The sequence below is a fragment of the Apteryx mantelli genome, chromosome 8 (genome assembly GCF_036417845.1).
Source record: "Apteryx mantelli isolate bAptMan1 chromosome 8, bAptMan1.hap1, whole genome shotgun sequence".
In the NCBI taxonomy this organism is placed as follows: Eukaryota; Metazoa; Chordata; class Aves; order Apterygiformes; family Apterygidae; genus Apteryx; species Apteryx mantelli.
Genome location: NC_089985.1, coordinates 39,012,060 through 39,038,232, shown reverse-complemented (window position 1 = coordinate 39,038,232; position 26,173 = coordinate 39,012,060). Strand labels below are relative to the sequence as shown.

At 53.6% G+C, this 26,173-nt stretch overlaps 2 protein-coding genes across 2 annotated transcripts; both read left to right on the top strand.

The window, feature by feature from the left end:
* The first annotated feature begins 4,625 nt into the window (after positions 1 to 4,625).
* Positions 4,626 to 12,029, top strand: LOC136992570 (cytochrome P450 2J2-like). The gene is made up of 9 exons (XM_067301325.1): positions 4,626 to 4,887; positions 5,605 to 5,767; positions 5,978 to 6,127; positions 6,495 to 6,655; positions 6,848 to 7,024; positions 7,476 to 7,611; positions 7,956 to 8,143; positions 8,508 to 8,646; positions 11,234 to 12,029. The coding sequence occupies exons 1-9, from the start codon at positions 4,690 to 4,692 to the stop codon at positions 11,407 to 11,409; spliced, it is 1,488 nt and encodes a 495-aa protein (XP_067157426.1). The 5' UTR covers positions 4,626 to 4,689; the 3' UTR covers positions 11,410 to 12,029.
* Positions 12,030 to 17,680: 5,651 nt separating this feature from the next.
* LOC136992571 (cytochrome P450 2J2-like) lies at positions 17,681 to 24,873 on the top strand. Its single transcript, XM_067301326.1, has 9 exons — positions 17,681 to 18,109; positions 18,828 to 18,990; positions 19,201 to 19,350; positions 19,718 to 19,878; positions 20,072 to 20,248; positions 20,700 to 20,835; positions 21,192 to 21,379; positions 21,744 to 21,882; positions 24,563 to 24,873. Exons 1-9 carry the CDS (start codon positions 17,912 to 17,914, stop codon positions 24,736 to 24,738), a joined length of 1,488 nt encoding a protein of 495 aa, XP_067157427.1. The 5' UTR covers positions 17,681 to 17,911; the 3' UTR covers positions 24,739 to 24,873.
* The last annotated feature ends 1,300 nt before the right edge of the window (positions 24,874 to 26,173 follow it).

The following is a 26,173-nucleotide window of genomic DNA, read 5'->3' as shown; positions in this document are numbered from 1 at the left end:
AGCGGGGAACCGCCTCAGCTGGCTTTGCTGGGCGCAAACCAGCCAGCACCGGGAAGGCCAAAACTAGCCCGTACTGGGCTTGTGGTGCATGCAGTGTAAACCGCGTAGAAGATGATAACCACTAAAAATAGCATTTTGCCACCCACATCATCTGAGCTGGACGCCCATATTCACTAGAAGCAGTGGACAAAATACCTCTGGAGCCGGTGGAAATCTTCCCCGAATGCAGGGAGCCGTGAATCCGGGCTCGTTTTCTGTCCCTGAGCAACAACAGCTGAAATAGCAGCCTTTTTACCTGTAGGAAACAGCATAGCGAAAATGGGGAAAATTTCTTTCACTGAGCTGTGAGAGCAAAAATCCCGTGGGCTGTGTGGTCTTTGCACTTCCCAGGCACTGCGGCCCAAGGGGAGGGACCGTTGGGTAGTAAATGCAGAGATAACTGAAACTCAGACAACTATTTTAACATGAAAAATCTAGAAGAGAAACCGGCCCCTCCGCTCGCCTCCCCTGGCCCCGCGTGAGCCAGGCTGATCATGTCCCAGCCTCTAAAGTCCTCAGACTTTGACCTGGAAGGGAACCAACCAGCAGGATCTTACCCGGATATTCCAATGACATGGAAAATAGGAGCCATCCAGACGGACACCGTAAAGGTGTTATGGATCTCACCTCTTTATGCAGGAGATCTTACGGCAGAGCCATGGCGTTGGTCATAATTTTCAGTTTCATAAAGTTTGCTTCTCAAACTTTATGCGAGATCCTCTCCACGCGTTATGGGAATAGAGGTGCAGGAAACATAGGGAAGCCTACAAAAGAGATTTGTTAGGTCCACAGAGTATCAAGAATCATCTAAGATAGAAGTAGCGCTTGGTAAAAGCTAAGGAATAGATATTGATGCATATGTACTGCTCTGGCATTAGGAAAGCAAATTTCAAAAGTTGGATCCATTTAGTCTCCTCCACGAACATGAGTGGTTGCTTCATGGAAAATAAAACGCAAAACCTTTGGGCATTTTGCTCCACATTGCTCAGACTATTTTTCTTTTTCTGATGGAGGATGTGGGCTTTAACCAGATATTGTGCGGTTTTAAATAAACAACACAATAAAGAGGGTCCGCTGGGAGTTATTTGGTTAAGTTGCTTCAAATTCCTATGGGAACACAAGTTTCCTGATTTAAAATTGGCTTATATTAGCATGGCCAGTGACGCTGGCACAATGTACAGACAGACGCTAAGTGATAGAAAGTAGAGGCACATTAAAGTTAACGTTCACACTGGTTTTCACCTTCATTTGATAACATTGGTTAGGAATAACATTTTAGTCTTAAACAGCGTATTTTGCTTCATGTGTAGACCAGAGCTGATAATAAACTAGTCTGACAACGTATCAGCTCTTCTTCTCGCAGTCTCCCGTTCTCCCCCACCTTTCGCAGGGCACCACACTGATGACCAGCCTGACTTCAGTCATGTTTGACAAAAATGTGTGGGAGACTCCGGACACCTTTAATCCTGAACATTTCCTGGAAAAGGGCCAGTACAGGAAGCGGGAGGCTTTCCTGCCTTTCTCTGCAGGTAGAAATGGAGGGGGAAATGGGTTTTTTGCCTATGCAATGCCTTTTTTTTTAAGAACCCCTGTATCAGAGCAGGGGGTACCGCTCCTTGTCCAGCTTTCTGTCTCTGACAGCAGCCCACGTCCAGCATTTCCATCAGCGAAAAAACCCTACAACAGTTGATACCGACTGCACTGAGCTATACCACAGGGGGAGGGAATTAATTTGTTAGTGCAGGATGAAAAATAAGGCTTTTTCTCTTGCATTAGCTGCTGAAATGGGCTTTTTCTGACTCCTTTTGCCTCTTCGACTCCACGAGCAGCCACGGCAGTTTGCTTCGCAGTAAAGTTCTGGGGAAGGTTTCTGCAGAATGTGTGGGTGAACATTGCCACCTAACCTTGCGAAGGAGAAAAGCTCCGGCGAGCTCGGCACTCGGCGTGCGCGAGGGAGAGGAGCCCGCCGCGGTGGGGACGGCGGGGATGGTGAGGTCCTCTGTGCCAGGCAGCTCAGACGCGGTGGCATCCCACGCCGGGGCTGGTCCATCCACGGTGGCTCCGTGGCACCAGCAAACCCCCCAGCTCCTTACACACCGAAGGAAGTATCGTGCACTGAACTAAGGCTTTTGCTCCATTTTTTTAAGGGAAATCCCCATGTCTGTAAACTTGTGATAGGACCAGCTTGGGTTTGCGGTCACATAAGCCCATCACTGACCAGCTGCTTTCTCCTCTCCTGCCAGGCAAGCGGGCTTGTCCCGGCGAGCAGCTCGCCAAAACAGAGCTGTTCATCTTCTTCACAGCCCTCCTTCAGAAATTCACCTTCCGGGCCCTGGCCCACACAGCGCTGACCTTGGAGTTCACGCTCAGCCTCACGCACTGCCCCAAGTCCTTCCAGATACGGGCGCTGCTGAGTGAGGCAAGGGGCTGCCCTGGCTTCCTGGCGCTTCATCCCTTTGCAATGGGAAGAAGGTCCCTTTCCCCCACCAGCCTGTTACATTTTTGGATGAGGTGGTGGTCGCCGGATGCTCAAGGTCCAGCAGCTCACTGGACAAGCTGGACTGGGATGTGCACGCCCTGGGATTGAGCCTCCGTGCTGATTTGAATGTCCAGGTGGACATGGCAAGCAGCCAACGCCAACCTTGACACCTCAGGTCTGCTATGGCACGAGGTCCCCATGCTCCCATATTGTGTGGAGACACCATATCTCAGCCAAGATCCTTGCAACGGCAGCATCCTGTTTTTTATCATCTCATGCATATACGGAAATTTTGATGAGGAAGCTATAGGGTGGTAGAAGCAGCCTCTACCATAGGCCATGCTGAGCAGGAGCAAACACGCTTCCAGGCAGGTCTTGAAGGGCTATGAAAATTTAATATGACACTTGTCTGAGGAGGAAAGGTTTCTCCAAAATGGTTTGTGCTGATAAAAAACACAGTGGCAAAGTGGCAAAAAGTCATATTGGAGGTGCTTGGCCATGGTTTAGCCACAGCCAAGGAGAGCGACAGGCAGGAGGGAGCCAGGAAAGCCGGCAGCAGCCGAAGGACGAACAAAGCGGCAGCTTCGTGCTGGGAGGTCACCAGCTTTCCCTTTGCCTTCTGCCCCAGCAGAGACTCGTGCTTGCTGCTACACCAGGTTTTGCTCCGGTCAGGTCACACCGTGCTCCACCATTCCCGCGACGGCCCAGGGACGGCCCAAAAACACTGTGAGAAGCTACTCCTGCCCATGCGGGGGGTCGCTGTGAAGGGCGTCAAACCTTAGCCCAGCAAACAAATTAGGTATACAATCTGTGCAGAATTTTCCCATTTATGCAACCTAACATTAAAGCTAAGAAAGCGCCTCCTACGCTGTCTCCTCTGTGCTTTTGCTTGCAATATAAACACAGCAAAGATTTTTCTTCCCCTCTTTTTTTTTTTTTTTTATTTCTAGCCTTTCATAAGTGACTTTTGTATGCAGGCACATGTCAGATGATACTCGATAGCTAGCGAGCAAATCAAGTCGCGTCTCATCGCCGCTGGCTTTGCGCCCCCGTCGCAGGCAGCAGCGGCGCTCGCGGCTGCCGGGAGCGCGGCCGTGCAATTGCGGATTTGTGCCACACGGGAGTGTCCTCTGCACAGCGCATCCCCGCGCCCGCCCGCCCGGGGTTTGCGAATGAGCCGTGCCTTCCGCTGAGCGCTTTAATCCCCTTTCACTTTTAACTGGTGGTTTGCAGTTACAGACTCTCTCTTTTTTTTCCTGGAAACGGGAAAACGGAAAAGATCTGTGGATTTTTTTCCCCCTCTGAAGTTTTCAAAGCCGTTCAGGACGGGACGCCGGTGTCCCCCCGCCCGCAGCGCTCCGTCCACCTGCGCTTTGGAGTAGCTCTGACCTCTGATACGTGTGTACAACTTGTGTTATTTGCTTGGGCTTAGCAAACAAGCTTTCACCTGTTTGCTTTTGCCATTTTAAACTTGCTGTTAACTTGCTTTTTAAACTTGCGGTTTTAAACTTGCAGCAACTCCTTCAGTGCATGCGCATGGCCAGACATGCGCATTGGGGGCGGTGAAAGACGACACACGGCAGCAGAGCCGGACGGTCACCCGCTGCCGTCACCCCCAGGAGAGCAGCCGCCAGCCTGCGAGCGGGGCGAGCTGGGGAGGACGTGGGCACGCAGGCGCTGCGCTAGCTCTGGGCACCGCGTCTTGGAGCGGCCACTGCCGGGAAGCAGGAGCGAGGAGGATTTCAGACCTGCTCTGGAAAGCTCTTTTCTCTCCTCTTGGCAAGTGTGCTGCAAAGCAGGGTTTGCTGGGTTTTGTAAGGCAGTGGTGGCAGGTGGGAGGAGTAAGGAGGAGCTGCAAGTGTTTTGCTGTATATATTTTTTTTAATTAGATAAGAAGAAACGTGTGAGTTTAATCAACTAGGGGGAAAAAAAATCAAGCATTAAAACTCAAACTGGCTTTTAATTTTAAAATCGGCCTGGCAGGAGGCTGAGCGCCGCACCAAGGCTAGACAGCAGGTCAGCATAAGCCGCTTGGCGCTGCTTGCGTGCGTGCACCCGTCTCCCCCGCGCACTTTGCCCATCTCCCTTCGCAGATAAGGGTGCACAGCTGTTTCCGGGTGCCGGGCGCAGTGGCTGGGGCTGCCGGCGGCGCGACCCTCTGCGGCCTCCCCATGCTGCGCCTCCTGCGCGAGAGCGTGTCCAGCATGTCCGTCCAGACCCTCCTGGTGTTCCTGGGCGTCTTTCTGCTCGTCGCCGACTACATGAAGAGGAGAAAGCCCAAAAACTTCCCCCCAAGGCCCTTTCCGCTCCCCTTCCTGGGGCATGTCCTCTCCCTGAACTTCAGAGATCCCATGAAGGCGATGCAGAAGGTAACGAGCTTGCACGCGCGGGCGAGAGCAGGGAGGGCGAAGGAGACCCAAGGGCAGGTGGGAAGGGGCCGTGTGGTTACATGACGCATGCAACATGGGGAAAGAGGTTAATCCGAGCAAAAGCGGCCCACGAGGACCCACCAGGCGAGGAGGAGGCCACAGAGACCCCCCCAAGGGCAGGGAAGGGCCGCGGGAGGTTTGCACGATGTGGGTGACATTTGTCCCAGCACAGAGGAGGTGAGAAACATTGACGTTTCTCTGGGCAAAGTGCACGGCACGATGGAGTTGGCGTCACCGCCGCTATAGGAGTCCCGCGGCTTTGGCTGGAAAGTGAGTGAGACACAAGCTGGGAAAGCCCTGCTAAACAGAGGCAAGACTTGAAAACGTAGCCTGAAGGGGTTTATTTAATTTATTGCCAATGAACACCAACTTCGGATCACTGATTTGGGTAATGAGAAAAAAAGAGACCATCCACAATCAATCATCCACTTAAGTAACCTCCCTCCACCCTCATCCTTCCCTTCCTCTTCTCAACTTCCCCGATTTTCACTGTGGGTTTCACTCAGGTCCCCCCAGTCCCTGATTCCCCTCCACTGCGCCTTGCTCTCGGTGGCTTTCAATCTGCTCAGTGTCCCTTCCCCGACAGCGGTCGCTCCTGCCCACAGTCCCTCAGGGGCATCCCTGCAGGCAAATTCATCATTTTTTTCCTCCCCATAGCATATTGAAAAGTATGGGGACATCTTCAGCCTGGAGGTGGGCAGCATGTCCCACGTCTTTGTCAACGGCTTCCAGATGGTTAAGGAGGTGCTGGTAAACCAAGGCGAAAACTTCCTAGATCGCCCAGAAATGCCTCTCGACCTGGAAGTCTTCAACAACCGTGGTGAGTTCATCTCATCCAGGACAAGTATTTGAGGCAGAAAGTCAAAGCATGGATCCTGCAAACCACCTCTTTGCCCACAGATGAAGCCATCCGTGACCACCACGATGCTCTCGGCTGCTCTACCATGCCAAATGGCAGAGTTCATGCTTTTTCATCCTGAGAATGGAAGCTACCTTAGCTCACGGTGGGTTTTTTCTCCTTTTATTCCAGGACTGATCTTCTCTAATGGACATACTTGGAAACAGCAGAGAAGATTCGCCCTGTCGACGCTCAGGAACTTCGGCCTGGGGAAGAGGAGCTTGGAGGAGCGGATACAGGAGGAGTGCCAGTACCTCACCAATGCCTTTGGGGAAGAGCAGGGTGAGGCTGGCCCCAAAGTGTCCTCCCACATGAATGCCTGTGTGCTAGTGCCTGCTAAAAACCACCTCTCCTTGCAACTGGTGCTAACAACCTTCTAACAGCCCAGCTTCCTTTCACAGGTGGCTTGCCCTCAAATTAACTCATTAATGTAAAGAGGCAACACGCAAAGCATTATTCGTAGCAGGGGTTTAACACTGCTTGCTCTGAGCTCTCCTGAGAAGCATGAGCACCTCTAAGCTCCACTCTTTCCTCTTAACCCAAAGGGCTTTTAGCTCTTTCTGCACCCCTTGCTTTCCATCATCTGGTTAAACCCCTCCTGAACCAGGACTGAGGGCAGAACGCACCATTCTTTCTTTCGCTTCTCCAGGGCATCCTTTTGACCCTCACTTTAAGGTCAATAACGCAGTTTCCAACATCATCTGCTCGGTCACCTTTGGCAATCGGTTCGAGTACCATGATGAGCATTTCCAAAAGCTGCTGCACCTGTTGGACGAGCTGGTGAAGCTCCATGGCCATCCCCTCAGCCAGGTACTGCTCCCCAGCCAGGCCGGGCTGCGCGGGCACTTATCTGTGCAAGGTCTTGGCTGCTCGTCTGGAATTGGCCTCAAAACGTGCAGCATGGTACTTCAGGAAGCGTAGCTTTGCAGGCGTGTGAAGTCTTGATAACACAAGGTTTGTTTCAGTCCTTTATTCAATTCGCCCTTCTCTTTTCGTCCCAAGCTCTATGTTTTTTTCCCAAGTGTAATGAAGTACCTCCCTGGACCCCACCAGAAAGTTCCTAAAAACTGGAAACTGCTGAAAGGTTTTGTGTATGACGTGATCGCTAAGCACAAGGAGGACTTGCATCCCTCCAAAAGCCGGGACTTCATCGACAGCTACCTGCAGGAGATGGTGAAGGTCAGCCAGCCAGAGCAAGCCCTCCCGCGGCTCGGTTTAGAAATCAGGAGCAACTAGAAACGAATCAAAATTCTCCATTTAACCCATGTGTGTATCCATATGGCCAAATCGAAGCCTGGGAAGGACTTGGGTTCGGGACAGCAGGGAAACATCTGCTCGGCTTTTTGCTGGAGCACGTTTGGTGGAGGCGCAGGACTAAACACACAGTTAAATATGGGCAAAACGGGTGTGCTGGGCCCAAAGTTAAGTCTTGACTGCTGCTGGGAGTCGGGTGCGAGCCCATCAGCGAGGGGGAAGGGGGCTCGATGGGACATTTTCCCACCTGGGGAGGTGCAGGGGGCTCGCAGTGTCTGCCCAAAGCAATAGGACGAGCTCAGCACCAGGCAGGACTGAGCACGGTCTCCGGGTGGTCGTGACTGTTTGCGCGGCACTAAAACCCCTTTTTGTTGAGGACGACGGCGGTGGGTGCTTCTGCGAAGAAAATCTTGCGTCCTGCATGCTGGACCTTTTCTTTGCCGGAACAGAGACAACGTCCACAACCATCCGCTGGGCTTTGCTGTACATGGCCAAGTACCCAGAAATTCAAGGTAAAACGAGCAATGGGTCAACAACCAGCTCCTGGCCTGTCCCTCCGATGTCCCACGTGCAGGGGGCTGCTGAGTCCATCCGCTTGTCCGACCGTCCATCCCGCGGTGCCGGCACAGGTACCCCCTTGCCCGTGCTGAGCTCCCGCCTGCACTGCCCCGGGAAACTGCAGAGCACAGGGCACTTCATCGCATGCCACCTTTTCATATCAAGATACATGATGGCCTCCTGAGCTCGTCTTTGGGAGAACTTCACAACCAACTCCCCTGTTGCTCTGCAGACATGTTTTGGGGGTTTTGTGCTTTTTTTTACTGTACTTCCAATGACTTCTGCTCTTCCCACGCAGCGCACGTGCAAGCGGAGATCGACGCGGTCGTGGGGCAGTCGCGGCAGCCGGCCCTGGAGGACCGGGCCAGCATGCCCTACACCAACGCCGTCATCCACGAGGTGCAGAGGATCAGCAACATCATCCCCTTAGGCACGACACGGCTGACCACACGGGACACGATGCTGGGGGGCTTCCTTGTGCCCAAGGTAACCCCGGCCCCTGCCACCGGGTAGCAAATGCACAGGGACATTATTAGTAAAATGGGAAAGCTTTTCTTTTTCACGGGGGCGGGAATCAATGAAAATGACCTGAAGTGAAGCTGTTTTGCCCCAAAGTGCGCAACCTTTGGGGCAGGTGTGAGACGGCTCCCTTGGTCCTGCCAGGGAGAGCAGGGAGCCGCAAGCCCCCGCCGACGTCCTGGCGGGTCCCAGGCGAACGAGGGACTTGAGCCCTGCCTCGTCCTTCTGACAGACGTCCATCGCCACTGCTAACGGCAGAGAGGGAAGGGCAGCGGGGTCACACGTTACACAGGGGCCGAGACGGTGCTCAGTTATTTTCCGTTTCTCTCAGGGCACCGTTTTGATGCTGAATTTCACCTCTGTGCTCTTCGACAAGAAGGAGTGGGAAACCCCCGACGCTTTCAACCCGGAGCATTTCCTGAAGGACGGCCAGTTCTGGAGGAGAGAGGCTTTTCTACCCTTTTCTCTAGGTAAGGGTTGCCGGATTTGTTCCGTCCTTTAGTGCTAAGGCCCTGGGATCGGGCTCCTGCAAAGCACGGAGGGGAATCAGGGCGGCGCTCATGCCAGGCACAGCTCACAGAATCACAGAATGGTTGAGGTTGGAAGGGACCTCTGGAGACCATCTAGTCCAACACCCCTGCTCAAGCAGGGTCACCTAGAGCACGTTGCACAGGATCGCGTCCAGGCGGGTTTTGAATATCTCCAGAGAAGGAGACACCACCACCTCTCTGGGCAACCTGCTCCAGGGCTCTGTCACCCTCACAGTGAAGAAGTTTTTCCTCATGTTCACATGGAAGCGTCTGTGTTTCAGTTTGTGCCCGTTGCCTCGCATCCTGTCGCTGGGCACCACTGAAAAGAGTCTGGTCCCATCCTCTCGACACCCTCCCTTCAGATACTTGTACACGTTGATAAGATCCCCTCTCAGCCTTCTCTTCTCCAGGCTGAACAGGCCCAGCTCTCTCAGCCTTTCCTCATAAGAGAGATGCTCCAGTCCCCTAATCATCTTCGTAGCCCTTCGCTGCACTTGCTCCAGTAGTGCCACGTCTCTCTTGTACTGGGGAGCCCAGAACTGGATGCAGGACTCCAGATGTGGCCTCCCCAGGGCTGAGTAGAGGGGGAGGATCACCTCCCTCGACCTGCTGGCAACACTCTTCCTGATGCACCCCAGCATACCATTGGCCTTCTTGGCCACAAGGCCACATTGCTGCCTCATGCTTAACTTGGTGTCCACCAGCACTCCCAGGTCCTTCTCCGCAGAGCTGCTTTCCAGCAGGTCGACCCCCAACCTGTACTGCTGCATGGGGTTATTCCTCCCCAGGTGCAGGAGCCTGCACTTGCCTTTGTTGAACTTCATGAGGTTCCTCTCCGCCCACCTCTAGAACTAGACTCTGCGCCGCTGAGCACAACCCTCTGAGCTCTGCCATTCAGCCAGTTCTCAATCCACCTCACTGTCCACTCATCTAGCCCGCACTTCCTGAGCTTCCCTATGAGGATGTTATGGGAGACAGTGTCAAAAGCCTTGCTGAAGTCAAGGGAGACAACATCCACTGCTCTCCCCTCATCTACCCAGCCAGTCACTCCATCAGAGAAGGCTATCAGATTGGTTAGGCATGATTTCCCCTTGGTGAAGCCATGCTGACTACTCCTGATCACTTTCTTGTCCTCCACATGCTTGGAGATGGCCTCCAGGATGAGCTGCTCCATCACCTTTCCAGGGATGGAGGTGCGGCTGACTGGCCTGTAGGTCCCTGGGTCCTCCTTCTTGCCCTTTTTGAAGACTGGGGTGACACTGGCTTTCTTCCAGTCCTCAGGCACCTCTCCTGTTCTCCATGACCTTTCAAAGATGATGGAGAGTGGCCTAGCAATAACGTCCGCCAGCTCCCTCAGCACTCGTGGGTGCATCCCATCGGGGCCCATGGATTTGTGGGTGTCAAGTTTGCTTAAATGATCTCTAACCCGATCCTCCTCGACCAAGGGAAAGTCTTCCTTTCTCCAGACTTTCTCTCTTGCCTCCAGGGTCCGGGGTTCCTGAGGGCTGGCCTGAGCAGTAAAGACTGAAGCAGAGGCGGCATTCAGTAACTCTGCCTTCTCTGCATCCTTCATCACCAGGGCACCCACCCCGTTCAGCGAAGGGCCCACATTTTCCCTAGTCTTCCTCTTGCTACTGATGCATTTGAAGAAGCCCTTCTTGTTGTCCTTGACATGTCTTGCCAGATTTAATTCCAAACAGGCCTTAGCCTTCCTCGTCGCATCCCTGCATACTCTGACAACGTTCCTATATTCCTCCCAAGTGGCCTGTCCCCCTTTCCACTTTCTGTAGACTTCCTCCTTCTGGTTGAGTTTTGCCAGGAGCTCCTTGCTCATCCGTGCAGGTCTCCTACCTCCTTTGCTTGACTTCCTACTCATAGGGACACACCGCTCTTGAGCCTGGAGGCAGTGATGTTTGAATATTAACCAGCTCTCTTGAATGCCCCTTCCGTCTAGGGCCCTAACCCATGGGATTCCTCCAAGTAGGTCCCTTGGGGGACGCCCTCGGGGAAAGACTGAATGTCCAGCCCAGCTCACGTGGCTGTGGCAGAGCAAAGCAAATCCCCTTGTCTTGGCTCCGTTCCCACGCAGGGAAGAGCCATAAGGAGGAACAAAATCCCACAAACGTGCAGGAGACCCTAGAAACGCCTTCAAGGCAAGGGCGGCCACCCTGTGTGCTTGGTCCCACGTTGCCTAGGTCATCAGGGGTTTTGCCATGGAGGCAGAAACTTTCTGCAAAAGTTTCCTGAATGAATATCACACTGCTTGTTTGGCGGTTTAGTTGCGTTCGGCATAGGCAAAATGAACCAGCCCGCCTCACGTGGGCACAGTCAGACAGTGCACGTCGGTATAGCTTGTCCAAGCACCAGAGGATGAAGATCTGCTGCTAAAACACATGCTGCTGCGGTTCGGGTTGCAAAACTCATCCTAGAATGCAGTAATGTGGCCAAAGCGGGGGAAAAGGAGAGGATTTTCCCTGCAGAAAGCTCTCCCCTCTCCCCGCAACGCCGGCTGCTGCTCTCTCCGCAGGGAAGCGCGCCTGCCTGGGCGAGCAGCTGGCCCGCATCGAGCTCTTCCTCTTCTTCACGGCCCTGCTGCAGAAGTTCACCTTCCAGCCACCGCCGGACGAGGCGCTCAGCTTCCACTGGAGTCTGGGCATCACACGGTACCCTCAGGCCTACCGCATCCGCGCCGTGCCACGCTAGTGGAGGTCCTGCCGCTGCTCTTGGGGAGCAAAACGCCTCCGTCCTGGTCCCCAGTGCAAAAACAAACCCTCCTCCTCCTCCTCCTCCTCCGCGGGGCTGCAGTAAGGAGCACGCAGCTCTAGGGAAAGCCGCCTTCTTCTGCTTCTTCTAAATCAATCGCAAAATAATTTCTATTGCAAACTGACTTCGTGGTCTGTATCTGTCCGCTATGACCCAAGTGCTGCAGGGGCTTAGAGAGGTGCATTAAAGATCTGGAGAGAGGAAAGGCGACTGCCCAGGACCTCCTCCACCAGCCTGGGCCTGAGAGACATGGGGGGGGTTGTTTTGTTTTGTTTTTTGACAGCATATGAGCAGAGGAATTGAGGTTTTTCTTAATTTTACTTTGGCTAGCTGTCGTTCATAGCGGCAGGCAAATTAGGAATGCTTTAGAGAGGGCAATACTTCGGTGGTGGATCCACACTGTTAAAGAGCGGTACCAGCCCTTGTTCTATGGTATGAGCATGGGTAGTAATTGCCAACAGTTTTGCTTCCGTTACCCTTGACAAATCATCTACAGAAAAAAAAAATTACTCTGTAACGTCTCTCTCTGTTTTTTGCATTCTAATAAATCCTTACTGAAACACTTTTGCCGTAAAGCATTTTTCAAAGCAAAGACCAACGTGGGCGGTTTCTCACCACACCTGCAGCCGGCAACAGCGCCGCTGTTTCCCCGTGGCCGCAGGGATGCAGCGAGCCAGCCCCGGCCTCAGTCGATTGCTGGTTAACTCGAGCAATATATTGACTTAGCAACCGCTGCACCGCGGGGTCCCAGCGAGCCGAAGCAGCACGAAAAGCCCGAGCTCCCACCAGCAGCGCAGGCGGCAGCTGCTGCACCCCACAGTGCCACTAAAACACACCTCCAAATTTCCAGGCATCGGCCCGAGGAAGCGAGGTGAAAGCAATCTGTTCCTGTTCATTTTCTCTTAAACATTTCGTGAAAGGAGTGATTGCAAAACACGAGGAGGATCTGAATCAGTCTGAATCGGGAGATGACATTGATTGCCGTCTGAGGGAGATAAATCGAAAAGGTAAGGTGCGAATGGGGACCAGCTACCCAGAACCAAAGGAATGAGTAGATGAGACTCAGAGCTGTTTCGTTAGGGACACTCGCGCCTGCCCGTGCTTACGAAACTTCAGCGTTACCTTCCCCTCGCTACCTCTTTCACCTCAAACCTTCTGGCAACAGCAGGAGTTTGATCGCTTTGAAAACACACAGATTTCTTTCTCATTTGGAAGTATTTATGCTTTGTCTTCTTCTGCTGCGCTGCGTAGGAGGACGCTCAGGAAACGCGTTTACGGATCTATGGGAACTCGCAGGCCTGTTTCCTACTGTGAAATTTAACATTTAAAAATGCTACCTGCTTCTGAAAGTCCCTATACAGCAAAGGGAGTGGGTTTCCAAGGAGCCTGCAGGGTTTGGGGCAAATCATATAATCCAATGAATGTAAGTAAGGGGTCGAAGCTTTCAACTCCAGCGATCAGGAATAAAAACTAGCAGCGGGACTTGAGTTATGCAAAGACGGTTTGGGATTGGGTCTTTGAAAGCACATCCCTCCCAAGTGAGCTCCATGAGCTCCATACGTCCCATAATTTCCATTCTCCTTCCCAAGTGGAAGGGTGACACCAGCTCTTATTTCCACGAGGAAAACCTGCTGTGCTCCACCCTGGACCTCTTCCTGACCGGGACCGAGACGACCGCCACCGCCATCCGCTGGGCCCTGCTCTACATGGCCATGTACCGCCACGTCCAAGGTGGGAGCACCAGCAGGGAACCGCCTCAGCTGGCTTTGCTGGGCGCAAACCAGCCAGCACCGGGAAGGCCAAAACTAGCCCGTACTGGGCTTGTGGTGCATGCAGTGTAAACCGCGTAGAAGATGATAAGCACTAAAAATAGCATTTTGCCACCCACATCATCTGAGCTGGACGCCCATATTCACTAGAAGCAGTGGACAAAATACCTCTGGAGCTGGTGGAAATCTTCCCCGAACGCAGGGAGCCGTGAATCCGGGCTCGTTTTCTGTCCCTGAGCAACAACAGCTGAAATAGCAGCCTTTTTACCTGTAGGAAACAGCATAGCGAAAATGGGGAAAATTTCTTTCACTGAGCTGTGAGAGCAAAAATCCCGTGGGCTGTGTGGTCTTTGCACTTCCCAGGCACTGCGGCCCAAGGGGAGGGACCGTTGGGTAGTAAATGCAGAGATAACTGAAACTCAGACAACTATTTTAACATGAAAAATCTAGAAGAGAAACCGGCCCCTCCGCTCGCCTCCCCTGGCCCCGCGTCAGCCAGGCTGATCATGTCCCAGCCTCTAAAGTCCTCAGACTTTGACCTGGAAGGGAACCAACCAGCAGGATCTTACCCGGATATTCCAATGACATGGAAAATAGGAGCCATCCAGACGGACACCGTAAAGGTGTTATGGATCTCACCTCTTTGTGCAGGAGATCTTACGGCAGAGCCATGGCGTTGGTCATAATTTTCAGTTTCATAAAGTTTGCTTCTCAAACTTTATGCGAGATCCTCTCCACGCGTTATGGGAATAGAGGTGCAGGAAACATAGGGAAGCCTACAAAAGAGATTTGTTAGGTCCACAGAGTATCAAGAATCATCTAAGATAGAAGTAGCGCTTGGTAAAAGCTAAGGAATGGATATTGATGCATATGTACTGCTCTGGCATTAGGAAAGCAAATTTCAAAAGTTGGATCCATTTAGTCTCCTCCACGAACATGAGTGGTTGCTTCATGGAAAATAAAACGCAAAACCTTTGGGCATTTTGCTCCACATTGCTCAGACTATTTTTCTTTTTCTGATGGAGGATGTGGGCTTTAACCAGATATTGTGCGGTTTTAAATAAACAACACAATAAAGAGGGTCCGCTGGGAGTTATTTGGTTAAGTTGCTTCAAATTCCTATGGGAACACAAGTTTCCTGATTTAAAATTGGCTTATATTAGCATGGCCAGTGACGCTGGCACAATGTACAGACAGACGCTAAGTGATAGAAAGTAGAGGCACATTAAAGTTAACGTTCACACTGGTTTTCACCTTCATTTGATAACATTGGTTAGGAATAACATTTTAGTCTTAAACAGCGTATTTTGCTTCATGTGTAGACCAGAGCTAATAATAAACTAGTCTGACAACGTATCAGCTCTTCTTCTCGCAGTCTCCCGTTCTCCCCCACCTTTCGCAGGGCACCACACTGATGACCAGCCTGACTTCAGTCATGTTTGACAAAAATGTGTGGGAGACTCCGGACACCTTTAATCCTGAACATTTCCTGGAAAAGGGCCAGTACAGGAAGCGGGAGGCTTTCCTGCCTTTCTCTGCAGGTAGAAATGGAGGGGGAAATGGGTTTTTTGCCTATGCAATGCCTTTTTTTTTAAGAACCCCTGTATCAGAGCAGGGGGTACCGCTCCTTGTCCAGCTTTCTGTCTCTGACAGCAGCCCACGTCCAGCGTTTCCATCAGCGAAAAAACCCTACAACAGTTGATACCGACTGCACTGAGCTATACCACGGGGGGAGGGAATTAATTTGTTAGTGCAGGATGAAAAATAAGGCTTTTTCTCTTGCATTAGCTGCTGAAATGGGCTTTTTCTGACTCCTTTTGCCTCTTCGACTCCACGAGCAGCCACGGCAGTTTGCTTCGCACTAAAGTTCTGGGGAAGGTTTCTGCAGAATGTGTGGGTGAACATTGCCACCTAACCTTGCGAAGGAGAAAAGCTCCGGCGAGCTCGGCACTCGGCGTGCGCGAGGGAGAGGAGCCTGCCGCGGTGGGGACGGCGCGGATGGTGAGGTCCTCCGTGCCGGGAAGCTCGGACCCAGTGGCATCCCACGCTGGGGCTGGTCCATCCACGGTGGCTCCGTGGCACCAGCAAACCCCCCAGCTCCTTACACACCGAAGGAAGTATCGTGCACTGAACTAAGGCTTTTGCTCCATTTTTTTAAGGGAAATCCCCATGTCTGTAAACTTGTGATAGGACCAGCTTGGGTTTGCGGTCACATAAGCCCATCACTGACCAGCTGCTTTCTCCTCTCCTGCCAGGCAAGCGGGCTTGTCCCAGTGAGCAGCTCGCCAAAACAGAGCTGTTCATCTTCTTCACAGCCCTCCTTCAGAAATTCACCTTCCGGGCCCCGGCCCACACAGCGCTGACCTTGGAGTTCACGCTCAGCCTCACGCACTGCCCCAAGTCCTTCCAGATCCGGGCGCTGCTGAGTGAGGCAAGGGGCTGCCCTGGCTTCCTGGCGCTTCATCCCTTTGCAATGGGAAGAAGGTCCCTTTCCCCCACCAGCCCGTTACATTTTTGGATGAGGTGGTGGTCGCCGGATGCTCAAGGTCCAGCAGCTCACTGGACAAGCTGGACTGGGATGTGCACACCCTGGGATTGAGCCTCCGTGCTGATTTGAATGTCCAGGTGGACATGGCAAGCAGCCAACGCCAACCTTGACACCTCAGGTCTGCTATGGCACGAGGTCCCCATGCTCCCATATTGTGTGGAGACACCATATCTCAGCCAAGATCCTTGCAACGGCAGCATCCTGTTTTTTATCATCTCATGCATATACGGAAATTTTGATGAGGAAGCTATAGGGTGGTAGAAGCAGCCTCTACCATAGGCCATGCTGAGCAGGAGCAAACACGCTTCCAGGCAGGTCTTGAAGGGCTATGAAAATTTAATATGACACTTGTCTGAGGAGGAAGGGTTTCTCCAAAATGGTTTGTGCTGATAAAAAACACACTGGAAAAGTGGCAAAAAGTCATATTGGAGGTGCTTGGCCATGGTTTAGCCACAGCCAAGGAGAGTGACAGGCAGGAGGGAGCCAGGAGAGCCGGCAGCAGCCGAAGGACGAACAAAGCGGCAGCTTCGTGCTGGGAGGTCACCAGCTTTCCCTTTGCCTTCTGCCCCAGCAGAGACTCGTGCTTGCTGCTACACCAGGTTTTGCTCCGGTCAGGTCACACCGTGCTCCACCATTCCCGCGACGGCCCGGGACGGCCCAAAAACACTGTGAGAAGCTACTCCTGCCCATGCGGGGGGTCGCTGTGAAGGGCGTCAAACCTTAGCCCAGCAAACAAATTAGGTATACAATTTGTACGGAAATTTCCCATTTATGTAACCTAACATTAAAGCTAAGAAAGGGCCTCCTACGCTGTCTCCTCTGTGCTTTTGCTTGCAATATAAACACAGCAAAGATTTTTCTTCCCCTCTTTTTTTTTTTTTTTTTATTTCTAGCCTTTCATAAGTGACTTTTGTATGCAGGCACATGTCAGATGATACTCGATAGCTAGCGAGCAAATCAAGTCGCGTCTCATCGCCGCTGGCTTTGCGCCCCCGTCGCAGGCAGCAGCGGCGCTCGCGGCTGCCGGGAGCGCGGCCGTGCAATTGCGGATTTGTGCCACACGGGAGTGTCCTCTGCACAGCGCATCCCCGCGCCCGCCCGCCCGGGGTTTGCGAATGAGCCGTGCCTTCCGCTGATCGCTTTAATCCCCTTTCACTTTTAACTGGTGGTTTGCAGTTACAGACTCTCTCTTTTTTTTCCTGGAAACGGGAAAACGGAAAAGATCTGTGGATTTTTTTCCCCCTCTGAAGTTTTCAAAGCCGTTCAGGACGGGACGCCGGTGTCCCCCCGCCCGCAGCGCTCCGTCCACCTGCGCTTTGGAGTAGCTCTGACCTCTGATACGTGTGTACAACTTGTGTTATTTGCTTGGGCTTAGCAAACAAGCTTTCACCTGTTTGCTTTTGCCATTTTAAACTTGCTGTTAACTTGCTTTTTAAACTTGCTTTTAAACTTGCGGTTTTAAACTTGCAGCAACTCCTTCGGTGCATGCGCATGGCCAGACATGCGCATCGGGGGCAGTGAAAGACGACACACAGCAGCAGAGCCGGACGGTCACCCGCTGCCGTCACCCCCAGGAGAGCAGCCGCCAGCCTGCGAGCGGGGCGAGCTGGGGAGGACGTGGGCACGCAGGCGCTGCGCTAGCTCTGGGCACCGCGTCTTGGAGCGGCCACTGCCGGGAAGCAGGAGCGAGGAGGATTTCAGACCTGCTCTGGAAAGCTCTTTTCCCTCCTCTTGGCAAGTGTGCTGCAAAGCAGGGTTTGCTGGGTTTTGTAAGGCAGTGGTGGCAGGTGGGAGGAGTAAGGAGGAGCTGCAAGTGTTTTGCTGTATATATTTTTTTAATTAGATAAGAAGAAACGTGTGAGTTTAATCAAGTAGGGGGAGAAAAAATCAAGCATTAAAACTCAAACTGGCTTTTAATTTTAAAATCGGCCTGGCAGGAGGCTGAGCGCCGCACCGAGGCTAGACAGCAGGTCAGCATAAGCCGCTTGGCGCTGCTTGCGTGCGTGCACCCGTCTCCCCCGCGCACTTTGCCCGTCTCCCTTCGCAGATAAGGGTGCACAGCTGTTTCCGGGTGCCGGGCGCAGTGGCTGGGGCTGCCGGCGGCGCGACCCTCTGCGGCCTCCCCATGCTGCGCCTCCTGCGCGAGAGCGTGTCCAGCATGTCCGTCCAGACCCTCCTGGTGTTCCTGGGCATCTTTCTGCTCGTCGCCGACTACATGAAGAGGAGAAAGCCCAAAAACTTCCCCCCAAGGCCCTTTCCGCTCCCCTTCCTGGGGCATGTCCTCTCCCTGAACTTCAGAGATCCCTTGAAGGCGATGCAGAAGGTAACGAGCTTGCACGCGCGGGCGAGAGCAGGGAGGGCGAAGGAGACCCAAGGGCAGGTGGGAAGGGGCCATGTGGTTACATGACACATGCAACATGGGGGAAGAGGTTAATTTGAGCAAAAGCGGCCCACGAGGACCCACCAGGGGAGGAGGAGGCCACAGAGACCCCCCCAAGGGCAGGGAAGGGCTGCGGGAGGTTTGCACGATGTGGGTGACATTTGTCCCAGCACAGAGGAGGTGAGAAACATTGACGTTTCTCTGGGCAAAGTGCACGGCACGATGGAGTTGGCGTCACCGCCGCTATAGGAGTCCCGCGGCTTTGGCTGGAAAGTGAGTGAGACACAAGCTGGGAAAGCCCTGCTAAACAGAGGCAAGACTTGAAAACGTAGCCTGAAGGGGTTTATTTAATTTATTGCCAATGAACACCAACTTCGGATCACTGATTTGGGTAATGAGAAAAAAAGAGACCATCCACAATCAATCATCCACTTAAGTAACCTCCCTCCACCCTCATCCTTCCCTTCCTCTTCCCAACTTCCCTAATTTTCACTGTGGGTTTCACTCAGGTCCCCCCGGTCCCTGATTCCCCTCCACCACGCTTTGCCCTTGGTGGCTTTCAATCTGCTCAGTGTCCCTTCCCCGACAGCGGTCGCCCCTGCCTGCAGTCCTTCAGGGGCATCCCTGCAGGCAAATTCTTCATTTTCTTTTCCCCCCCTAGCATGCTGAAAAATATGGGGAAATCTTCAACATGGAGGTGGGCAGCATGTCCTTCGTCTTTGTCAACGGCTTCCAGATGGTTAAGGAGGTGCTGGTAAACCAAGGCGAAAACTTCCTAGATCGCCCAGAAAAGCCTCTTGACCTGGAAGTCTTCAACAGCCGCGGTGAGTTCATCTCATCCAGGACAAGTATTTGAGGCAGAAAGTCAAAGCATGGATCCTGCAAACCACCTCTTTGCCCACAGATGAAGCCATCCGTGACCACCACGATGCGCTCGGCTGCTCTACCATGCCAAATGGCAGAGTTCATGCTTTTTCATCCTGAGAATGGGAGCTACCTTAGCTCACGGTGGGTTTTTTCTCCTTTTATTCCAGGACTGGTCTCCTCTAATGGACATACCTGGAAACAGCAGAGAAGATTCGCCCTGTCGACGCTCAGGAACTTCGGCCTGGGGAAGAGGAGCTTGGAGGAGCGGATACAGGAGGAGTGCCAGTACCTCACCAATGCCCTTGGGGAAGAGCAGGGTGAGGCTGGCCCCAAAGTGTCCTCCCACATGAATGCCTGTGTGCTAGTGCCTGCTAAAAACCACCTCTCCTTGCAACTGGTGCTAACAACCTTCTAACAGCCCAGCTTCCTTTCACAGGTGGCTTGCCCTCAAATTAACTCATTAATGTAAAGAGGCAACACGCAAAGCATTATTCGTAGCAGGGGTTTAACACTGCTTGCTCTGAGCTCTCCTGAGAAGCATGAGCACCTCTAAGCTCCACTCTTTCCTCTTAACCCAAAGGGCTTTTAGCTCTTTCTGCACCCCTTGCTTTCCATCATCTGGTTAAACCCCTCCTGAACCAGGACTGAGGGCAGAACGCACCGTTCTTTCTTTCTCTTCTCCAGGGCATCCTTTTGACCCTCACTTTAAGGTCAATAATGCAGTTTCCAACATCATCTGCTCGGTCACCTTTGGCAATCGGTTTGAGTACCATGATGAGCATTTCCAAAAGCTGCTGCACCTGTTGGACGAGGTGGTGAAGCTCCATGGCCACCCCTTCACCCAGGTACTGCTCCCCAGCCAGGCCGGGCTGCGTGGGCACTTATCTGTGCAAGGTCTTGGCTGCTTCTCTGGAACTGGCCTCAAAACGTGCAGCGTGGTACTTCGGGAAGCGTAGCTTTGCAGGCGTGTGAAGTCTTGATAACACAAGGTTTGTTTCAGTCCTTTATTCAATTCGCCCTTCTCTTTTGCGTCCCAAGCTCTATGGTTTTTTCCCAAGTGTAATGAAGTACCTCCCTGGACCCCACCAGACACTTCGTAAAAACTGGAAACTGCTGAAAGGTTTTGTGTACGACATGATCGCTAAGCACAAGGAGGACTTGCATCCCTCCAAAAGCCGGGACTTCATCGACAGCTACCTGCAGGAGATGGTGAAGGTCAGCCAGCCAGAGCAAGCCCTCCCGCGGCTCAGTTTAGAAATCAGGAGCAACTAGAAACGAATCAAAATTCTCCATTTAACCCATGTGTGTATCCATATGGCCAAATCGAAGCCTGGGAAGGACTTGGGTTCGGGACAGCAGGGAAACATCTGCTCGGCTTTTTGCTGGAGCACGTTTGGTGGAGGCGCAGGACTAAACACACAGTTAAATATGGGCAAAACGGGTGTGCTGGGCCCAAAGTTAAGTCTTGACTGCTGCTGGGAGTCGGGTGCGAGCCCGTCAGCGAGGGGGAAGGGGGCTCAATGGGACATTTTCCCACCTGGGGAGGTGCAGGGGGCTCACAGTGTCTGCCCAAAGCAATGGGATGAGCTCAGCGCCAGGCAGGACTGAGCGCGGTCTCCGGGTGGTCATGACTGTTTGCGCGGCACTAAAACCCCTTTTTGTTGAGGACGACGGCGGTGGGTGCTTCTGCGAAGAAAATCTTGCGTCCTGCATGCTGGACCTTTTCTTTGCCGGAACAGAGACAACATCCACAACCATCCGCTGGGCTTTGCTGTACATGGCCATGTACCCAGAAATTCAAGGTAAAACGAGCAATGGGTCAACAACCAGCTCCTGGCCTGTCCCTCCGATGTCCCACGTACAGGGAGCTGCTCAGTCCATCCGTCCACCTGTCCATCCCGCGCTGCCGGCACAGGCCCGTGCCCATACCCCTTTGCCCGTGCTGAGCTCCCGCCTGCACTGCCCCGGGAAATTCAGAGCGCAGGGCACTTCATCGCATGCCACCTTTTCATATCGAGATACACGATGGCTTCCTGAGCTCGTCTTTGGGAGAACTTCACAACAAACCCCCTGTTGCTCTGCAGACATGTTTTGGGGTGGGGGGGGGGGTTGTGCTTTTTTTACTGTACTTCTAATGACTTCTGCTCTTCCCACGCAGCGCGCGTGCAAGCGGAGATCGACGCGGTCGTGGGGCAGTCGCGGCAGCCGGCCCTGGAGGACCGGGCCAGCATGCCCTACACCAACGCCGTCATCCACGAGGTGCAGAGGATCAGCAACATTGTCCCCTTAGGTGCGCCCCGGATGGCCACGCAGGACACGATGCTGGGGGGCTTCCTCGTGCCCAAGGTAACCCCGGCCCCTGCCACCGGGTAGCAAACGCGCGGGGACATTATTAGTATAATGGGAAAGCTTTTCTTTCTCACGGGGGCGGGAATTAATAAAAATGACCTGAAGTGAAGCTGTTTTGCCCCAAAGTGCACAACCTTTGGGGCAGGTGTCAGACGGCTCCCTTGGTCCTGCCGGGGAGAGCAGGGAGCCGCAAGCCCCCGCCGACGTCCTGGTGGGTCCCAGGCGAACGAGGGACTTGAGCCCTGCCTCGTCCTTCTGACAGACGCCCATCGCCGCTGCCAACGGCAGAGAGGGAAGGGCAGCGGGGTCACACGTTACACAGGGGCCGAGACGGTGCTCAGTTATTTTCCGTTTCTCTCAGGGCACCGTTTTGATGCTGAATTTCACCTCCGTGCTCTTCGACAAGAAGGAGTGGGAAACCCCCGACGCTTTTAACCCGGAGCATTTCCTGAAGGACGGCCAGTTCTGGAGGAGAGAGGCTTTTCTACCCTTTTCTCTAGGTAAGGGTTGCTGGATTTGTTCAGTCCTGAACCTGGCTGAGGTTGGAAGGGACCTCTGGAGACCATCTAGTCCAACGCCCCTGCTCAAGCAGGGTCACCTAGAGCACGTTGCACAGGATCGCGTCCAGGCGGGTTTTGAATATCTCCAGAGAAGGAGACTCCACCACCTCTCGGGGCAACCTGCTCCAGGGCTCTGTCACCCTCACAGTGAAGAAGTTTTTCCTCATGTTCACATGGAAGCGTCTGTGTTTCAGTTTGTGCCCGTTGCCTCGCGTCCTGTCGCTGGGCACCACTGAAAAGAGTCTGGCTCCATCCTCTCGGCACCCTCCCTTCAGATACTTGTACACGTTGATAAGATCCCCTCTCAGCCTTCTCTTCTCCAGGCTGAACAGGCCCAGCTCTCTCAGCCTTTCCTCATAAGAGAGATGCTCCAGTCCCCTAATCATCTTCGTAGCCCTTCGCTGCACTTGCTCCAGTGGTGCCACATCCCTCTTGTACTGGGGAGCCCAGAACTGGACGCAGTACTCCAGATGTGGCCTCCCCAGGGCTGAGTAGAGGGGGAGAATCACCTCACTCGCCTTGCTGGCAACACTCTTCCTGATGCAGCCCAGGATACCATTGGCCTTCTTGGCCACAAGGGCACATTGCTGCCTCATGCTTAACTTGGTGTCCACCAGCACTCCCAGGTCCTTCTCCGCAGAGCTGCTTTCCAGCAGGTCAGCCCCCAACCTGTACTGGGGCATGGGGTTATTCCTCCGCAGGTGCAGGACCCTGCACTTGCCTTTGTTGAACTTCATGAGGTTCCTCTCCGCCCACCTCTCCAGCCTCTCCAGGTCTCTCTGAACGGCAGCACAGCCCTCCGGTGTATCCGCCACTCCTCCCAGTTTCGTATCGTCGGCAAACTTGCTGGGGGTGCACTCTGTCCCTTCATCCAGGTCACTGATGAAGAAGTCGAACTAGACTGGACCCAGGACTGACCCCTGGGGGACACCACTAGCTACAGGCCTCCAACTAGACTCTGCGCCGCTGAGCACAACGCTCTGAGCTCTGCCATTCAGCCAGTTCTCAATCCACCTCACTGTCCACTCATCTAGCCCACACTTCCTGAGCTTCCCTATGAGGATGTTATGGGAGACAGTGTCAAAAGCCTTGCTGAAGTCAAGGGAGACAACATTCACTGCTCTCCCCTCATCTACCCAGCCAGTCATTCCGTCATAGAAGGCTATCAGATTGGTTAGGCATGATTTCCCCTTGGTGAAGCCATGCTGACTACTCCTGATCACCTTCTTTTCCTCCACATGCTTGGAGATGGCCTCCAGGATGAGCTGCTCCATCACCTTTCCAGGGATGGAGGTGTGGCTGACTGGCCTGTAGTTCCCTGGGTCCTCCTTCTTGCCCTTTTTGAAGACTGGGGTGACATTGGCTTTCTTCCAGTCCTCAGGCACCTCTCCTGTTCTCCATGACCTTTCAAAGATGATGGAGAGTGGCCTAGCAATAACATCCGCCAGCTCCCTCAGCACTCGTGGGTGCATCCCATCGGGGCCCATGGATTTGTGGGTGTCAAGTTTGCTTAAATGATCTCTAACCCGATCCTCCTCGACCAAGGGAAAGTCTTCCTTTCTCCAGACTTTCTCTCTTGCCTCCAGGGTCCGGGGTTCCTGAGGGCTGGCCTGAGCAGTAAAGACTGAAGCAGAGGCGGCATTCAGTAACTCTGCCTTCTCTGCATCCTTCATCACCAGGGCACCCACCCTGCTCAGCAAAGGGCCCACATTTTCCCTAGTCTTCCTCTTGCTACTGATGCATTTGAAGAAGCCCTTCTTGTTGTCCTTGACATCTCTAGCCAGATTTAATTCCAAACAGGCCTTAGCCTTCCTCGTCGCATCCCTGCATACTCTGACAACGTTCCTATATTCCTCCCAAGTGGCCTGTCCCCCTTTCCACTTTCTGTAGACTTCCTCCTTCTGGTTGAGTTTTGCCAGGAGCTCCTTGCTCATCCGTGCAGGTCTCCTACCTCCTTTGCTTGACTTCCTACTCATAGGGACACACCGCTCTTGAGCCTGGAGGCAGTGATGTTTGAATATTAACCAGCTCTCTTGAATGCCCCTTCCTTCTAGGGCCCTAACCCATGGGATTCCTCCAAGTAGGTCCCTTGGGGGACGCCCTCGGGGAAAGACTGAATGTCCAGCCCGGCTCACGTGGCTGTGGCAGAGCAAAGCAAATCCCCTCGTCTTGGCTCCATTCCCACGCAGGGAAGAGCAATAAGGAGGAATAAAATCCCACAAACGTGCAGGAGACCCTAGAAACGCCTTCAAGGCAAGGGCGGCCACCCTATGCGCTTGGGTACCTAGGTCATCAGGGGTTTTGCCATGGAGGCAGAAACTTTTGCAGAAAGTTTCCTGAATGAATATCACACCGCTTGTTTGGTGGTTTAGTTGCGTTCGGCATAGGCAAAATGAACCAGCCCGCCTCGCGTGGGCACAGTCAGACAGTGCACGTCGGTATAGCTTGTCCAAGCACCAGAGGATGAAGATCTGCTGCTAAAACACATGCTGCTGCGGTTCGGGTTGCAAAACTCATCCTAGAATGCAGTAATGTGGCCAAAGCGGGGGAAAAGGAGAGGATTTTCCCTGCAGAAAGCTCTCCCCTCTCCCCGCAACGCCGGCTGCTGCTCTCTCCGCAGGGAAGCGCGCCTGCCTGGGCGAGCAGCTGGCCCGCATGGAGCTCTTCCTCTTCTTCACGGCCCTGCTGCAGAAGTTCACCTTCCAGCCGCCGCCGGACGAGGCGCTCAGCTTCCGCTGGAGTCTGGGCATCACGCGACAACCCCAGGCCTACCGCATCCGCGCCGTGCCGCGCTAGTGGAGGTCCTGCCGCTGCTCTTGGGGAGCAAAACGCCTCCGTCCTGGTCCCCAGTGCAAAAACAAACCCTCCTCCTCCTCCTCCTCCTCCTCCGCGGGGCTGCAGTAAGGAGCACGCAGCTCTGGGGAAAGCCGCCTTCTTCTGCTTCTTCTAAATCAATGGCAAAATAATTTCTATTGCAAACCCCGGCAACCTGCTCCAGGGCTCTGTCACCCTCACAGTGAAGAAGTTTTTCCTCATGTTCACATGGAAGCGTCTGTGTTTCAGTTTGTGCCCGTTGCCTCGCGTCCTGTCGCTGGGCACCACTGAAAAGAGTCTGGCTCCATCCTCTCGACACCCTCCCTTCAGATACTTGTACACGTTGATAAGATCCCCTCTCAGCCTTCTCTTCTCCAGGCTGAACAGGCCCAGCTCTCTCAGCCTTTCCTCATAAGAGAGATGCTCCAGTCCCCTCATCATCTTCGTAGCCCTTCGCTGCACTTGCTCCAGTAGTGCCACATCCCTCTTGTACTGGGGAGCCCAGAACTGGATGCAGGACTCCAGATGTGGCCTCACCAGGGCTGAGTAGAGGGGCAGGATCACCTCCCTCGACCTGCTGGCAACACTCTTCCTGATGCACCCCAGGACACCATTGGCCTTCTTGGCCACAAGGGCACATTGCTGCCTCATGCTTAACTTGGTGTCCACCAGCACTCCCAGGTCCTTCTCCGCAGAGCTGCTTTCCAGCAGGTCAGCCCCCAACCTGTACTGGGGCATGGGGTTATTCCTCCGCAGGTGCAGGACCCTGCACTTGCCTTTGTTGAACTTCATGAGGTTCCTCTCCGCCCACCTCTCCAGCCTGTCCGGGTCTCTCTGAATGGCAGCACAGCCCTCCGGTGTATCCGCCACTCCTCCCAGTTTCGTATCGTCGGCAAACTTGCTGGGGGTGCACTCTGTCCCTTCATCCAGGTCACTGATGAAGAAGTCGAACTAGACTGGACCCAGGACTGACCCCTGGGGGACACCGCTAGCTACAGGCCTCCAACTAGACTCTGCGCCGCTGAGCACAACGCTCTGAGCTCTGCCATTCAGCCAGTTCTCAGTCCACCTCACTGTCCACTCATCTAGCCCACACTTCCTGAGCTTCCCTATGAGGATGTTATGGGAGACAGTGTCAAAAGCCTTGCTGAAGTCAAGGGAGACAACATCCACTGCTCTCCCCTCATCTACCCAGCCAGTCATTCCATCAGAGAAGGCTATCAGATTGGTTAGGCATGATTTCCCCTTGGTGAAGCCATGCTGACTACTCCTGATCACCTTCTTTTCCTCCACATGCTTGGAGATGGCCTCCAGGATGAGCTGCTCCATCACCTTTCCAGGGATGGAGGTGTGGCTGACTGGCCTGTAGGTCCCTGGGTCCTCCTTCTTGCCCTTTTTGAAGACTGGGGTGACATTG

Bases quoted from the DNA above. Each gene is read 5' to 3' on its own strand.
- LOC136992570 (XM_067301325.1), top strand. From the start codon at position 4,690: ATGCTGCGCCTCCTGCGCGAGAGCGTGTCCAGCATGTCCGTCCAGACC. The intron at 7,025-7,475 runs GTCAGCCAGCCA...CTTTTTGTTGAG, and splicing joins ACCTGCAGGAGATGGTGAAG to GACGACGGCGGTGGGTGCTT. The intron at 7,612-7,955 runs GTAAAACGAGCA...CTTCCCACGCAG, and splicing joins CAAGTACCCAGAAATTCAAG to CGCACGTGCAAGCGGAGATC.
- LOC136992571 (XM_067301326.1), top strand. From the start codon at position 17,912: ATGCTGCGCCTCCTGCGCGAGAGCGTGTCCAGCATGTCCGTCCAGACC. The intron at 18,110-18,827 runs GTAACGAGCTTG...TTCCCCCCCTAG, and splicing joins CCTTGAAGGCGATGCAGAAG to CATGCTGAAAAATATGGGGA. The intron at 21,883-24,562 runs GTAAGGGTTGCT...CTCTCTCCGCAG, and splicing joins TTTTCTACCCTTTTCTCTAG to GGAAGCGCGCCTGCCTGGGC.